Here is a 17,801-nt window from a genome sequence, read left to right as displayed (position 1 = left end):
CCATAGGAAGAAAATGTCGTCGATGTATCTGGTGTATAGTGTTGGTTGGAGGTCCTGTGCAGTGAAGAAGTCGTGCTCGAACTTGTGCATGAAAATGTTGGCGTATTGGGGTGCGAATTTGGTCCCCATGGCTGTTCCGTGTGTTTGGGTAAAGAACTGGTTATTGAAGGTGAAGACATTGTGATCCAGGATGAAGCGGATGAGTTGTAGGATGGCGTCTGGAGATTGGCTGTTGTTGGTGTTGAGTACTGAGGCTGTTGCAGCGATGCCGTCATCGTGGGGGATACTGGTGTATAGTGCCGAGACGTCCATCGTGGTGAGAAGTGTTCCTGGTTCAACTGGTCCGTGGGTGCTGAGTTTTTGTAGGAAGTCTGTAGTGTCGCGACAGAAGCTGGGGGTTCCCTGTACAATGGGTTTCAGGATGCCCTCGACGTATCCAGAGAGGTTCTCACACAGGGTTCCATTGCCTGATACGATAGGACGTCCGGGTGTGTTGGCTTTGTGTATCTTTGGGAGGCAGTAGAAGTCTCCCACGCGGGGAGTACGTGGGATGAGAGTGCGTAGGATGCTTTGAAGGTCTGGATCGAAGGTCTTGATCAGTTTGTTGAGCTGGTGGGTGTGTTCTTTGGTCGGATCTGCGGGTAACCGTCTGTAGTGTTCCTGGTTGTCCAGTTGTCGGTATGCTTCTTTGCAATAGTCCGTTCTGTTCTGTATGACAATGGCTCCTCCTTTGTCCGCTGGTTTGATGACGATGTTTCGGTTGGTCTTGAGAGCGTTGATGGCGTTGCGTTGTGCTCGGGTGACATTCTGGACTGTCTTCTGAGTGCGCCTGATGAATCTGGCATTGACGCATTTCCTGACAGCTTGGGCATACATGTCAAGCTGAGGGTAGCGACCCTCCGGAGGAGTCCAGTTTGACTCTTTCCTCTTCGGTTGCTGTACCGTGGATCCCTCTGTCTGCTGTTCTGGATCATTGATTGTCTCATTGGGTTCACTGTTGAAATCTTGGGGTTTGTGGTAAAATTCCCGGAGCCTCATTCTCCTGATGAATTCCTCTGTGTCCGCCGCGAGACCGATGCGGTCCATTTTGGTGGTGGGGCAGAAATTGAGCCCTCGGCTGAGAACCTCGATTTCGTCTGGTTGAAGGGTGTGGTCGGACAAATTGATGATAGACTTCCCTGTGGTTGTAACCGTGGTACCGGGGGAGGCTTGGTCGTTGCCAAAGTGACTGATTTGTAGATAGACTGACAGATAGATATGTAACATATCTATATGTCTATCAATCAATAAATGTATCCATTTATCAGGCAGTGATCTGCAATACTGTCATCAGTGCCTCACTTTCTGTTTACATTCTGATTCAGTCCTTATTGTGGGTATCTCATCACTTAATTTGTATTTGGCTGGCATTGCTTAGGTCCACAATAACAACTTTATAGGTTTTACTGTAACCTTTACTCCCTTTGGTATGTCTTTGCTTTTGATCTATTTTAATTTTCTTGTCTATCAATCTACAACCTCCACAGATGCTTCTACATAAGTGTGCACTTCTGTTGTTTAAAACTACAAACAGGATATTTACAAATGTACCTGTGTGTACACAGTTGCACCAATGCAAACTTTCAAATGAGCAATAGTGAAGTTAGATAAACAATTCGTTTAATTTTAATTTTGATCTTCCCATTTCTATGATTTAGGGGATAAAAAATCTGGAAAACTTGCCAGGAATTATGTGGTTTCTCACTATCTATAGATGCTCCATATCAGCTGTAATGAAACAGGAAATAAATTCGATCAAATGACTACCTAACAAAAAAGATCTTGATGAAACTTACAAGAAGAGCACAGGATAAAGCATTTTATTTGTGATGAGGCCATTTCAATACCTTCAGCTAACACTGGGAAACTTGCAATTATAACATTTATTTCCTGCACAAACTTCTTGCCCACTATGACATTTAATTTTTTTTTTAGTGACTTTATTAGCACCAGAAATAGAAGACAACTGAATAAATTTCAACTGCAGAATGATCAGGCGCTTTGTTCGCATAATCAGCTGTTTCAAATTTCCCACCCACCAGGGATCCAGGTGTCTGATGGGGGAGCTTCTTGAATCAGTTGATTTAACTGCAATGCAAATACAAGCAGGCAGCCAGCCAGCAAGTCTATCCCCTCCTCAAGTAAAAACAAAGTAATTGCCTCAGTTTGTACTCCTACATTACAACAGTGACTACAGTTTTTTTTTAACAAGTACTTTATTTGCTATGAAGCGTTTTGCAATGTCTTGAGGTCAGGCAAGGCGCTATGTAAATGTAAGTTGTTTTCTTTCTTTTCTACTACTAACATTGGGGAACCAGTTGCTCTCTCCATGTCTGCACCTATTGTAGGAGACCATGCAATGATTTCATTTCAAGAGGTTGAGGTTGTAGGAAGAGCATGTAGAATTTCCAAATTGAAAGAATCAAGCCAGGAAAGTTCAGAGGAGCACTGGCCATAATAGTATCAATAAACATGGGAGGAATTCAGGTCTTTTGTACAGAGTTAATGCAAAATCAGAAACTGAGATTCTTGCCACAGCTTTAATAATGTATTTCGATGTAGGGGGTTCCATTTGAGGTCAGAGGAGGTAGAGAAGCCCAGAATTTTAGTCGATGTTAAGAGTACAGGTGGAACCATCAAATGTAAAAAGTGTTGGTTAGATTTACAGAAGACATGAATAACTTTGTAGAAAAATTGAAAGAAAGCAGATTTTCATAGTCCCATCAAATGGCATGGTTGCGATCAAGATGTAGTGATTAATCAATTGCACTGCAAGAAGACTGTAGGTATTGTGCAGACATGCAATCTGAAGTAAGTTGATGAATGTGTGTGGAATCATCAGAAAAAGGCTGGATACGCTTGAATGATGAGTGGAGGAGGTCATCGATATGAAGTAGCAACATAATGGGAGAAAAGACACTCTTGGTGATTCCTTGGGTTAATGGAAAAAGGGGATGAGCTATCATTTACAGCACACAGAATGATTTGAGAGGAAACTGGAGAACCATGTACATAGCTTTGGTGGAAGGCCATATAATAGCTACTTATTTAGAAATGCACGGTGAGTAGACATTTATCTGAGCTGGGTTCAAACCCAAGACTCTGAGGTAAAAGGACAGTTTGCTAACCTATTGCACCACTTGGCGGTGATCTATATTTTTATTTTATCCACTGCCAATAAACCGAGGACACATTCATGGAACCATGGGAAGTAGCGCCATCACACAAGAACTAGAACTACAGCAGTGTGCTGTAAAGCGACTCTAGTGCTATTTATAAATAGGGTAATCGCTTCGTGGGACCATCCGTTTCTCTTAAACAAAATCAATATTCCTTTTTCAGTAACTCCATGCTTCATAATTATCTGTTTCCTCATTGGACCATTCTGTTGTTTTTTTTTCAAATTAAAAGTGTTCTGGTACATGATTCAAATTGCGCTCACTCATTGTGGATCAGTTTTGCTCAGTACACCGATATTCGGCAGTCTTTGGAATGCAGTCTGGAGTCCAAATTTAAAAAGCTTGGACATTAACTCATGATTCCAGATTGGTGCTTGAATTGTTTGATAATTCTGCAGTTGGGGTTACTTAGACAATATCAGTGATTTTGAACCAACCATTTCTTGAGAGTCTGTTGAATGTAGCATCAATTTGACCAAAGTACTGATGAGATACAGGCTTTGTCATCATCAGCAGCCATCTCCACTCCCTGTGCGTTTCGCTTCAGGTTTTAGTGAACCTTTAAATGAAGTTTCAGGTCATGATTCAATATTAAATCTATTGCCATTTCATTTCTTTTATTTTCTATCCACGGTATTAACTCTTGTTTTCTAGAGAATAAGTGGAAATGCTCTAGTGAGATTAATACTGATATAATTTAATGTGAAAGTCATCTTGGTAATGACTTCCAACCCCATCCCTCAAATAGGTGGCTGACTTCAAAAGCAATTCTTCACTGTCCTGAATATCTGCCATTCTTGAGGCTTTGCTGTATCAGCATCTTCTTTTCATGACCAAAATACCATTCTTTTTACTAAACCTTGTAGCATTGTATACTCCACCATGTTAGAACATGTAGAATAAATCAACAGTCAGCATCAATTTTCATTCACTTATCTCAGAGATAAATGCTGAATAAGATCAGCACACTGACCTTCTACTCACCCTTGCAGCAAAGGTGAACATTTCTCACCTGGAGTATAATATTCAGCCGCAGACCTGACTGACCTGGAAAATATGAATCTTGTTCCATTAGAATTGGACCATCAGTCAGATAATATATCATGGATATTACTTCCATTATTTTGGATCACAACAAAAATCATTGGTGTCCCTGGATAAATAAAGCAATATTGATTCTACTTATGCAGACTTGATTTGTGGATTTGTTGAAATTGAAACTCTGTCGATCTTCAGCTCTTTTTCATATTCCAAGTTCACTGTTCTAACATTTATATCCAGTACAGTTCCTCTCAAGATCTTCCACAGCTGGTTTGGTTCTTTAAAGGAACAGACTGTTAATTGAAAGTATTTTAATTTTAGTAGCGAATACACTCTTGGCTCTTGAGCCCAGAAAAGACCCCAATTTAAAAGCATATAATGCCAGATGGAAAAGGTTTATTTTGTGGTGATGAGACAATCTATTTTCAGCCATAAGTTGGGGAATTCCAACAACCTTATTTGTAACATTTGTTTGATGAGCAGCTCATATATCGCTCAACTAGAGTTCATTTAAACAAAGAAAGAACTTGCAATAATACAGCGCATTTCATGACCTTGGGATGTCCCAAAGTGCTTTACAGCCAATGAAATACTTTTGAAGTGTGGTCACTGTTGTAATGGAGGGAAACACAGCAGCCAATTTGCGCACAGCAAGATCGCAATGTGATAATGACCAGACAAAAGGTGTCAGCCTAGGCTCAATGGTAACACTCCCGCCTCTCAGGGCAGACGCAATTGTGGTCAGCGGAGGGGGCGAAAGCCCGGGGTAAGAGAGGCCCCAAGGTTTCCTTGTGAGGCCTGAAGGAGCACTCCTGCTCCTCCCAGCCCACAAGGAAACCCAAAAAAAACAAAAAATCACTTACCTTCTGGGCCTGCTGCTCCTTGACGCCCAATATTACCAGTGAGGCAAGTGCTGAATGTGTGACATGAAGTAAAAATAGGGTTGGGGTCTAAATGATGTCATCAGACTCCAACTGTTGCATCTCAATGGGGCCCTCACGTGTTTGGGATAAGAGGCTTACACTGACCAAAATGTGCCTGTTAAAATGGTGTGTGGCGCAAGGTCAGGGAGAAGATGGTGAGTGGTACGCTGCCCCAATTTTAACCCCCCTGCATGCCCTGTTCTTGTGGGGGTGGGGAGGGGAGTTAAAATCGGGTCTTTAATCTGTGAACATTTATGGAAATTACTTTAAGGGAACCCATTTTCATGTAATGCACGTTGTTGATCAACTGGGTTCAATAATCAAACTCAAAAGCAAAATAGTGTGGATGCTGGAAATCTGAAATGAAAACAGAAAATGCTGGAAAAGCTCAGCAAGTGAGGCAGCATCTGTGGAGAAAGAAATAGAGTTAACGTTTCAGGTCGAAGACTTTTTGTCAGAATCAAGCTAACCTCAGCAAGACAACTGCAACTTGGCTTCCACGATCGCCATATTAACAAACTCTCTCCTCTGTGGGAAACTGTACTGCTTGCAGTCAGATATGATGAAGACTGCCTTGAACTTGACCTGTAAAAAATAATATGTAACTATGAACTTTACACATGGGTAACCCCAGGAAAATTAATAATTCTGTGTTCTCTGTATTGTCAAACATTGTAATCACAACCTCCAAGCTCAGGGAATGACTACTTGGGGGAGGTACCTGAACGTGAGTCAGCATCTTCCAGAGAGAAGAAAGGAAAAATTGAAGGAAAACATTTTAAATAGCAATTAAAATTCTGTTGCAGGAAATCTATATTACTACTTATCGCCCAACATAGATTTGTTCCATTGTCTTATTTCTAGCTGACTCTGTTACGCCTTCAACAAAAATCCATAGAAGCCCATCCTCTCTTTTTTTGGCTTCACTTCCTCTTTCCCCATTTGCTTTTCCTCTAACCCTGCACATCTTGTACTTCTTTCTGTCTGCTCAACTAAATTAGCTACTTATAATATTTGAATGTTGTGTTTGTTTTAAAAATAGTTGTGCTGGTGCACAGCCAAGTCCCACCTTGCTCTTGAGGTGGGTTGTCAGGATCTGGTGCAGTGATGGATGCAGAAATGAGCTTTCTTGTACTATCTGGGAAATTAGACCAGACTGCAAGTGGATGACAATAGGCAGCTACAGTTTGCTCATTTAATAGTGTTTTAAGCCAGACACCTCGCTCTATAGCAGCAACGAATTTCAGGCTACCTGCCTCACCGGCAGTGGCCTCGGGGAGGAGGTTGGGGGCGAGGGGGGGATGACAGTGGGAGGTGGGCTGATCGCGGCCGGCGACAGCTGTCAGCAGTGCTGTGGAACCAGGACTCCTGCTCCTTTTGACTCCACAGGAAGGTGTTTTGAATTTTGTTCAATAAAAACTCACCTTTAGCTGGCCCTGCTGCATGGTCATTGTGGCCGCTCAAAACCTGCCCTGCTCAAGACAGACCAATTTCTGTGAAGGGACCTAAAATAGGCATTAGATCCCTCATATAATTAAGGGACCTAAAGTCTGTTTTAGGCGGCCGCCAGGGACGTCTGAGAAATGGCCCAGCCCAATTTCAGGGTAATGTTTTTCAGGCGTGCTTGGGACGCAGGACTTTGGTTCTAAAATTGCGACGAGGACCAATTTCGACCCCCAGGATACTGAATTTAAGGCCGACGTTGATAAGCAAGAACGGTGTCCTGAGCAAGTGGGATTGCAAACAACCGGGTTCAGCGTAACAAAGTGGCTGGGGAGAAGATGATATTAGTTTGTTATAGACTACATTTAAAACCTCATTGCGCTATTCTATAACCCTTTACACTGACTTGAAAGACGGTTCCTTTTGCTGTGTCTGAGGTTCTTCAGTACTGCAGTTTCAAAGAGTTTTTCTTTTTGCCTTGACTAGGTTCAGGAAGTGTGCATCCATTAGTGGATCCTCTAGCAGCTGGGCCACATTTGGCTCGTTTTCCGTACCCACCGGGTGCGATACCGAACCCTCTGTTGACCCAGGGTCCACATGAACATGAAATGCTTAGGCATCCTGTCTTTGGTAAGAAAATTCAGACATTCAAGCAAATAATTTCCCCCAAGATATTACATGTTGATATATTGTGAGGTTATGGGGTGGGCTGTCTATCGACAGGTTCATTACACAGACAAATGCTTTTCTTTTTAATTAGCATACATAATATATATGTATGTGTGTGATATATATACATACATAGGATTTGAGTAGAGGATAAATTGTCATTTCTTTTTCTGTTTAATCTGTGCATTTAGCATGTCATGTTTTACAACCTAAAGAAGCAAAGCAAAGTGACCTTTCTATCGTCGTCTTGCTTTCAGGTACACCATATAGAGACCTGCCCGGTGCTATTCCGGCCCCGATGTCAGCAGCACACCAATTGCAGGCAATGCACGCCCAGTCAGCAGAACTGCAGAGACTAGCCATGGAACAGCAGTGGCTACATGGTCATCACCATATGCACGGAGGTCCCCTTCCTGGACAAGAAGACTATTACAGGTAGGAATAGCTCGGTCTTGCTATGGTTGTAGTATCTCCCTTTGAAATAGATATCCCCATAAGTTTCACTAATTCAAACTCAACCAACTGGAGATTATTCTGCCCTTTTACAGATTTACTTTACCCATTTTGAATCTGAATGTTGATAGTTGATGAGTCTTAAATTCTGGTCTCAGCAACCTAGCAGAGCAGCTGAGCTCGTGCCATTGGGTGCTAGGATGCTAATTTGTGTCTGTAAATTCTCAGTTGAAAATTCAGTTGTGAATAGATACCTTCAGCATTTCTTTCTGAAGAGCACCTTCTGAGAGTTGAATAGGGGCAAACAATAATTCACTGTCTTAAAATAGATATGCAAGTCTTTTTTCACCGTGGCATAGATGTGAACTTACGCCACCCTTTGTTGGTGAGATCATCCATAATGGAACAATATGTTTTTTTCAAATGAATAGACATGTATATCTTTTCATTTGGTGTTTTGGATCCACATTGAAAGGTGTCAGTGAGTCTGTTGCTTTTAGCACTGTCACTTTTGGCACTGATTTTCTGGGATCATGGCAGGTCCAGGGGAATTTTTTTTTTTAAAAGGAGTATTTTGTTAAAAAAAATTTAAATGAACAAAGAGAAAATTTGACTCCTGTTTCAGATGAGAGGCAAGTAAACACATATCAAGGGAAGAAAGCATCCCTCCTCTGTCTCATGTTTTACTGAGCATTTGTCAAAAATGCTAATTTCCTTGTTCATCTACCTCTGTGAAAATGTCAGTAGTGGAGGGTGAAATTTCTTTGCATTTTGCACACCTGATATCACAGCATTCACTGATAGCGGTACTGTACAGAGTAATATGGCAGAACACTGTCACTGTACAGAAGTCATGAACTAAACCTATATGAAATAATGACCTTTTGAAAATATAAGCTATAACTGCCCTGTAAATTGAAAGTGTTACTAAACAATGCCTCACTGTGCATGAAATGCAATAAATAACAGTTGATTTAAATTTATTGTGTATTAAAATACTAAGTTTAGCAGCCCATGAAAATTATAGTAGTTTTGTTGTTGTGTAACCTTTATTTTTCTATTATTATGATTAATTCTCCCCTCTGCTTTCCAGAAACACCTAACAAAACTATGACCAAAAACTTAAAATATAATTCACCAAAGTTTAACCAAACTTCACCAGTGCCGTCCAGTCTTCCCAACACTGGGTTCCTTTAGAAAATGAAGATATTCAAAATAATCCACGTTTCATCGATCTCTAAAAAGCAATGTCACCTCAATGGCTTTCTCAGATTATAACTAGAGTTCCTTAGTGCCATCTTATGAGAGCTTGGTTTCGTTTTAACTGTACCATTCACATGCCCATTCACGCATCTGGAAGAAATAATGTTTCACTTTAATAACTCAGAAAGTCATCCTTGTACAATGTGGTCCCTCGGGTGCCTTTCACCAAATCACAGGTTAGGAAACATGCATCAGACCATGTAGATCTAAACATTCTGTATTTGAGCACCAACCTGTTAGCCCGGTAATTTATAGATGTTTTATTGGATTTTAACTTGATAAGGAATGAGCTCACCCCATGATTCAACAACAACAACTTACATTTATATATCACCTTTAACGTAGTAAAACATCCCAAGGCGCTTCACAGGAGCAATATCAAACAAAATTCGACATTCATTGGACAATTGCATAAAGTGATATGGTACTTGACCCACAAAGACCAGGAAGCTCCCAGATTCGATCCCTGGTGTGTGCTAATTTTGGCCAGGGTGGTATTGGAGGTGCTACAATTGGTCTAAGTGCCCAGCATCTTCAGGAGAGAAAGGGGAGAAAATCAGCTAAAAAAAAAAATTAAAACTTGATACAGACTTTTTCTCATCAAACTCTTGGTTCCTTTCAATATTAGGCAAGGTGGAAACCCTAGCTGCATCCGTTTATGTACCCATAAACACTGACTTGTGAACTCTGTGAGGTAAAGACTTCTCATTAGATTGCAACAAAACTTGTAAGTGACTTACTCTCATCAGATACTGGACTTGTTTCAAAAAATTAGCATGGTGGAAACTTGCCATTTGTGTTTATTTGATTTTGAAAGTAGCCCCTAAACATTCTGCTAAATATGCAGCATGCCGAAAAAAAAAATCCTCAAGTGCCTCGCACCAGTGCAAAATGCAAATCTTAAAATAGTGCACAAGCACTAAAATAGCGCAGACATAGTTGTGCTAAAACACCTTTGTGCTACGTTAAATTTTTGAAACTAAGGACCTTTTTAATCTACGGCAACGACATTTGCATGTCTGTGTTTACTTTCTTCTCATGGCATTTTTGAATGTTTCCATAACATTCTCTATCAACTGTTTTCATGGGGGTGTTGGTATGAGTACTGCTCACTCTTCAGTTATTGCTGTAACACCTGAGAACTTAGGATACTTTCAGCAGCAGGAGTGTTATGCTTTGGGGGGGGAGGGGGTGGTGGAGGTAAGAAAATTGTATACTTTTACAAAAGGACATAATCTGTGAGTGGGCAAAATTATGGCAAATGGAGTTCATTGTGGGGAACTATGAGGTCATCCATTTTGGATCCGAGAAAAACAAATCGGAATATTTTCTTAATGTGAGAGACTAGGAGCTGTGGAAGAGCAAAGAGATTTCGATGTCCATGCATACAAATCGCTAAAAGCTAGTGCACAGGCAAAAAGTAATCAAAAAGGCTAAAGGCTAATGAATATCTCAAGGCATTGGAATACAAAAGTGAGGCAGTGATGCTTCTGTTGTACACGGCTTTGGTGAAACTCCATCTGGAATACTGCATTCAGTTTTGGGCACCAAACCTCAGGAAGGATATATTGGCTTTGGAGAGGGTACAGTGCAGATTCACTAGAATGATACTAGAGTTTAAAGGGTTAAATTGAGGTCAGGTTGTAAAAACTTGGTTTGTATTCCTTTGAGTTTAAGAAGATTGGGATCTAATCGAGGTGTTTAAAATGATAAAGGGATTTGATAGGGTAGGTTCAGAGAAGCTATTTCCTCATGAGGGAATCCAGAACAGGGAGGCATAATCTTAGAATTAGTGTTAGGCTATTTAGGAGTGAAATCAGGAAGCATTTTTTCACACACAGGGCAGTGGAAATCTGGAACTGTCCCCCCAAAAGGCTGTGGAAGCTGGGTCGATTGAAAATTTCAAGACTGAGATTGATAGATTTTTGCTAGGTAAGGGTACGGAGCAAAGGTGGATGAATGGAGTTGAGGTACAAATCAGCCGGGTTCAAAGGACCTACACCTGTTCCTATGTACAACCTGTAAAAGCCAAAAATTTCTCAAGAGTGCTTTATCTGAAAATCCAGAACAAATCTGGAAAACAGCGAGTGTGGAATTTACCCACTTGGACTCAGCCAAGCAGCTTCCACCAATTCTGGCAGCGATTCTGGATGTCAGGCAGAAGTGCATGGAACAAGTGGCGTTCTGGTCTTGTTATGGTGTGAAAATTGCATCATTATATTCAGTGGATGTGTCTTAGTGAAATTGTGGATAATTAACTTTTCTGTTGAAATGTATGTACTGTCGAACCTGGCCTATAGAGCTTATCTAATCCATCATGGACGAAATGAAACCTGCATGTCAGGACAATTTTTTTGAAAAAGTACTGTTGTCCAACTTTTATTAAATCTGATAGAGCTCTATATTTACCCAGTCTACATTTTTAGCACAGGTAAGTGAGTAAAACAATTGCGGGTCCCCTAGCAGAGATATTTGAATCATCCACCGCTACAGGTGAGGTGCCTGAAGATTGGAGGGTAGCAAATGTTGTGCCTTTGTTTAAGAAGGGCGGCAGGGAAAAGCCTGGGAACTACAGACCGGTGAGCCTGACATCTGTAGTGGGTAAGTTGTTAGAGGGTATTCTGAGGGACAGGATCTACAGGCATTTGGAGAGGCAGGGACTAATTAGGAACAGTCAGCATGGTTTTGTGAGAGGAAAATCAGGTCTCACGAATTTGATTGAGTTTTTTGAAGGGGTAATCAAGAAGATAGATGAGGGCTGTGCAGTAGACGTGGTCTACATGGACTTCAGCAAAGCCTTTGACAAGGTACCGCATGGTAGGTTGTTACATAAGGTTAAATCTCATGGGATCCAAGGTGAGGTAGCCAATTGGATACAAAATTGGCTTGACGACAGAAGACAGAGGGTGGTTGTGGAGGGTTGTTTTTCAAACTGGATGCCTGTGTCCAGCGGTGTGCCTCAGGGATCGGTGCTGGGTCCGCTGTTATTTGTTATTTATATTAATGATTTGGATGAGAATTTAGGAGGCATGGTTAGTAAGTTTGCAGATGACACCAAGATTGGTGGCATTGTGGACAGTGAAGAAGGTTATCTAGGATTGCAACGGGATCTTGATAAATTGGGCCAGTGGGCCGATGAATGGCAGATGGAGTTTAATTTAGATAAATGTGAGGTGATGCATTTTGGGAGATCGAATCGAGCCAGGACCTACTCCGTTAATGGTAGGGCGTTGGGGAGAGTTATAGAACAAAGAGATCTAGGAGTACAGGTTCATAGCTCCTTGAAAGTGGAGTCACAGGTGGATAGGGTGGTGAAGAAGGCATTCGGCATGCTTGGTTTCATTGGTCAGAACATTGAATGCAGGAGTTGGGATGTCTTGTTGAAGTTGTACAGGGCATTGGTGAGGCCACACTTGGAATACTGTGTACAGTTCTGGTCACCCTATTATAGAAAGGATATTCTTAAACTAGAAAGAGTGCAGAAAAGATTTACTAGGATGCTACCGGGACTTGATGGTTTGACTTATAGGGAGAGGTTAGACAGACTGGGACTTTTTTCCCTGGAGAGTAGGAGGTTGAGGGGTGATCTTATAGAAGTCTATAAAATAATGAGGGGCATAGATAAGGTAGATAGTCAAAATCTTTTCCCAAAGGTAGGGGAGTCAAAAACGAGGGGGCATAGATTTAAGGTGAGAGGGGAGAGATACAAAAGGGTCCAGAGGGGCAATTTTTTCACTCAAAGGGTGGTGAGTGTCTGGAACGAGCTGCCAGAGGCAGTAGTAGAGGCGGGTACAATTTTGTCTTTTAAAAAGCATTTGGACAGTTACATGGGTAAGATGGGTATAGAGGGATATGGGCCAAGTGCAGGCAATTGGGTCTAGCTTAGTGGTATAAACTGGGCGACATGGACATGTTGGGCCGAAGGGCCTGTTTCCATGTTGTAACTTCTATGATTCTGTGCATTCTCATTTTAACCTAATATATTTGAAGGTATAAAAAAGCATCCAAAAGAGTTTATTTTCAATAGTACACTTCTGTTTCTCTTGCAGTCGGCTGAAAAAAGAGAGTGACAAGCCACTTTAAATCCTGAATCGTGTGAAGGTCTCGTTCGCAGGGGCAAGGGTTGTTCAACCAGTACTTTGGAAGGAGCTCTGACATCCTGCAAGAATGAAAAAAGGAGATCTTATTGAAAAGATTTTTCCCCCCCCCCCACCAAAAGAAGGATTGTATGATTTTATTTTGTAATATTCATCTGTGGAGGGGATCATTCAACGCTAGCTGTGGATCTTTGCACGACATTGTATTCTATAACATGATAGCCGGAAATGCACACTGAGCAGTGTTTCCAGCTGTTCTTGTATTGGTACTAAACGGAGGTCCAAACAGTCACTGCACAATACGACCTAACTAAAACAAAAAAAAGCAAACAGAATAAGTTCTGAGTATAAGTACGATAGTACATTTTATGATTCCTTAAATAATATGTAGGATATCCTCATAATTTTTAAGAAAAGTCAAATCTGTGGCATGGCTTTTGAGTTTGTAAATAAAGAAAATTAACCTTGTACGTAAAAGATTAGTTGTGGATTTCTAATTGGATAACAGACTGCAAAGTTAAGTGTTTTAAACAGCTTCACCTCCTTTAATTAAAGGAGAAGTTAGCTGTATGGTAATGTTTCCTCTGAAATGGAGTGGGTTTTTTAATGTGTCTAGTAGCAGTGGCATGCATCAAAAGGTTGCAGGGATTGTGGTCCAGACAAACGTCAACATAGATTTTAATTAAAATGATAATAAAAGGCTGCATAAATAGTATTTTACCATCATTAGGTTTGGACTTCCCATACCATGCTGGTCAACAGTGCAGACTATTACTAGACTGATCTCTTGCCAACAGCATGAAAAAATGTAGGCTTTCCATTCTAACCATTAAAAACATTTTCAGTATCCAAAATATTTAAGAGATGGTTGAATATTTTATCTCCATTTTATAGTGAGAATTCTATGATTTAATATTTTTTAAAATTAACTCATTATAAGGAACAAATAAGCTAATTTTTATATTTGATGCGTTTAACCTAACTTCCAGCATCTTTGCTTTCATTAAATACTCATTAAAGTATTGCACGTACCTGTGACATCATGCCATTTTTTTGCTTGCCAACTTATTTTGTTATGTGAGGGCGGATATCCCATAATTAGATATCAGAATCATGGACATTAAAGTGTCACAAGTCATTTTCACAAAATGGGTTATAAAGTTTGGGGAAACTGAAAAAAGGACCAAAAATATAACCTGAGCTGTTGTCATTATTCTTTACTGTAACCCCACACCCGTCATTAGCGTGTCAGTTAACAGCAAAACGTTGATGAGCATTTGAGCAGCTCAGTCCTCTTAACTATAGAAGTATGTCGTACGCATATGTACGTTTCTCTCTTAATGGCAAAGCTTCCAAGAGGAGAGTAACCTTTTGTGTTAAAACAAAGAGTTGGAACAGAGGCCTGTGATTGTGCTTACTGAACTCTGAGAAAGAACCTTTTATTTCTGGGATAAATGTTCTGAAAAGGTGTACCACTGAAGGATGATGATAGCCAGTCAAAAACATTCAGTTTGAAGTTCCTTTTATAATATATATCATAGCAGCCATTTTAGTTTTGGGCTCTTAATTACCTTGTGGAAATTTATACTCATTTTTACTTAAAAGTAGTGAAAAATAGTCATACTTAACCATGATGCACCAGTGTCTGGTGTCAGCAGTTTGGGTATGTGAGATACCAGCAAACAGCTGAAGTCTTGTCAGTGAAGTAGGATTAATTTTAGAGCAGGGGGTTACTGATCTTGCTTTTGTCAATCACGTTTCTATATCTTTAAACAACCGAAAATATCATCCTTAAAAGGTTTTTGCAAGTTTAAGCTTTACATTTTATTGACTAAACTATCACATGTTGTCAGAAGCTGAATGCAGAGAGTCTGGCTGATGTCTGCACTGGGTGACTGGTTTCCAGATGGTGCGTATCTGTCTTTCCCCTTGATTTTATCAAGGACTGTATATTTGCCATTGTAGACTGTTATGTGGTGTTCACTGTCATAGGACCGTGTTTAATTAAAAGAAAGAACTACATGGTGTGCTCACACCCTGGATAGTGACACAAAGGTTCAGTTTTAATTTTGCTTTTGTGTTTTCAGAAGTATAATGTTTAATGTTGTCAATGGTCCAGCTTCTTATTTCACTGCAGCATTAGCAGAATGTACATTCTGATGCTAAATTTATATATATCTTGAAGCTTAATGTATATAATAGTAGTTTGCCATGGGATAACACAATGTAAACAAAAAGTAGAAGCAAAGATTGTGAGTCCTGTGTTTTCTCCATTTGAGTATTTTGTAATTTTTGAAATATTTGTGACTTAAATAAACCAAACAGCGCTGCAACATTCATGTTTTCATTTGACTGCACAATTATCGGAGAGTCGATGTGCCAGCTCACTTCTCGTTGTTCTCCAATGTGATGGTGGATGCACTAGTCAAAATGGTTAGTTTTTTTAAATATAAAGTGGCCTTGGAAGCCTTTTTATGCTTGGTAAGTTCTGTAACTTAATCATTAAAAGTTTTTCTTTCAGAATGGTTATATCTGAGGATTGAATGACCTTGCCCTTGATTGATCAGACTTGGATGGCTCTGGATATACCAACAGAGAATGTACTCTTCATTCAACCAGTGGGCAGAATTTTGTCCTGCTAACATTATATTGTCGCTTTAAGTTTCTTAAACTGAAGACTTGACATTCCTGTCCTTTGTGGTACCTGGGTCCTGAAATTAAATCATGGGGTGGGAGCAGGCAAACACCTTAACACGTTCATCTGAAATTCCTCTCTCCTATTTTACACCATTTAAGATAAATGGGAAGCTATATCTCAGCATTCAGGAGAGGAGACGGTTTAAATGGGGATGGGGGAAGTGTTTGTTTATCCCATGCTAAGACTCATTGGGGAACATAGTTTGACAGTTCACCGTGCATTTATGGTTCTATTATGAAGGGGTTTGATGGAGTAAATAAGGAGAAACTGTTTCCACTGGCATAGGTCGGGAACCGGATGACCCAGATTTAAGATAATTGTCAAAAGAACCAGAGAGGAGAAAATTTTTTATGCAGTAAGGTGTTATGATCTGGAATACACTGCCTGAAAGGGTGGTGGAAGTAGATTCAATAGTAACTTTCAAAATGGAATTGGATAAATACTTAGAAAGGGACATTTACAGGGCCATGGGGGAAGAGCAGGGGAGTGGGACTAATTGGATACCTCTTTCAAAGAGTCGGCACTGGCATTATTGGCCGAATGGCCTCCTTCAGTGCTGTATTATTCAGTGTCCCAAAACAGCACTGGAAACAACCCAGATACGGCCAGTTTAGTAACCACCATTAATTTTTAAAAGTTGAGCGACAAATCAACTTATGTTACATTGAGGAGTGGTGAACATGATGTAGGATAGAGTAATCTAAATGAGCATAGGATTTTGTCAGTAGTGCAAAGTTACAGACTATGCTGATAAGCACAATGAGCACTCCATTAGTCTACCAGGTGATTCTGAAACAGCTAAATGTTTTGAAAAATGCTTTATGTAGCTAGAGAAGGCAGCAGACGTGGATTCCACAAAATCTTGTGCTGCAACATTGCAGAAAAATATAAAGAAGCAAACAACAACTCGCATTTATAGAGCGCCTTTAAAGTAGGAAAATGTCCCAAGATGCTTCACAGGAGCATGATCAGACAACAACTGACACCAAGCTGAAGGAGGAGATACAAGGACGGGTGACTAAAAGGTTGGTCAAAGAGATAGTTTTTAAGAAGGGCCTTAAAGGAGGATGGAGACGTGGAGAGATTTGAGAGAGAATTCCAGAGCTTAGAGCCTAGACGGCTGAAGGCACGGCCGTCAATGGTGGGGCGAAGGGAGTGCGGGAAGCACAAGAAGCCAGAGTTGGAGGAACGCAGAGTTCTTGGATGATTGTCGGGATAGGGAGGAACGATACCATGGAGGGATTTGAACACAAGTTAGAATTTTAAAATTGTGGAATTGGTGGACTGGAAATCAATGTAGGTCAGCAAGTACAGTGGTGATGAGTGAGCTGGGAGTGCAGGATGGATTACAGGCAGCGTGTTTTGGATGAGCTCAAGGTGGATGATGGGAATCCAGCCGTGAGATCATTGGAATAGTCTAATCCGTTGGTAACAGAAACATGGATGAGGGCTTCAGCAGCAGATGGGCGGAGGTGGACAATGCTGCAGAGGTGGACATAGGCGATCTTTGCAATGCAGAAGAAATGGGGTTGGAAGCTCAGCTCAGAGTCAAACAGGACACGAGATTGCAAACAATCTGGTTCAGCCTGAGACAGTGGTCAGAGAGGGGAGATGGAATCGGTGGTGAGGGAACGGAGTTTGTAATGGAGACTGTAGACAATGGCTACGATCTTCCCAATATTTAATTAGAGGAAATTGCGTTTCATCCCGGACTGGATGTCGGACAAGCAGCCTGACAACACGGGCAGTGGAAGGGTCGAGAGAGGTGGTGGTGGGGTAAAGCTGGGTGTCATCAATGTACATGCAAAATCTGATGTCATGTCTTCGAATATTGTCACCGAGGGGCAGCATATAGATGAGAAAAGGAGGGGGCCAAGGATAGATCCTTGGGTGACTCCAAAGGTAATAGTGAGGGAGCGGGAAGAGAAGCAATTGCAGGAGATTCTCTGGATATGTAAAAGTTGAAAGTGGGGAGGGCAGTCCCCCTCAGCTGGAC

The 17,801-nt window shown here is 40.9% G+C and overlaps 1 protein-coding gene across 7 annotated transcripts in view; it reads left to right on the top strand.

Moving 5' to 3' along the window:
• rerea (arginine-glutamic acid dipeptide (RE) repeats a) overlaps window positions 1-15,440 on the top strand; it is a 399,886-nt gene extending 384,446 nt beyond the window's left edge. For 5 of the 7 annotated variants that reach the window (XM_067970324.1, XM_067970325.1, XM_067970327.1 and 2 more), the window contains 4 exons: window positions 7,112-7,255; window positions 7,552-7,729; window positions 9,639-9,704; window positions 13,060-15,440. In XM_067970324.1, coding sequence (XP_067826425.1) covers window positions 7,112-7,255; window positions 7,552-7,729; window positions 9,639-9,687 — 371 coding nt within the window. In that variant the 3' untranslated portion in view covers window positions 9,688-9,704; window positions 13,060-15,440. The remainder of the gene's footprint in view (window positions 1-7,111; window positions 7,256-7,551; window positions 7,730-9,638; window positions 9,705-13,059) is intronic. The other 2 variants (XM_067970328.1, XM_067970329.1) reach the window with 1 other exon arrangement.
• Window positions 15,441-17,801: the final 2,361 nt, after the last annotated feature.

The sequence above is a fragment of the Heptranchias perlo genome, chromosome 32 (genome assembly GCF_035084215.1).
Source record: "Heptranchias perlo isolate sHepPer1 chromosome 32, sHepPer1.hap1, whole genome shotgun sequence".
NCBI classification, from domain to species: domain Eukaryota; kingdom Metazoa; phylum Chordata; class Chondrichthyes; order Hexanchiformes; family Hexanchidae; genus Heptranchias; species Heptranchias perlo.
Note: the sequence above shows the minus strand (reverse complement) of the source record. Positions and strands in the feature narration are given on the sequence as shown.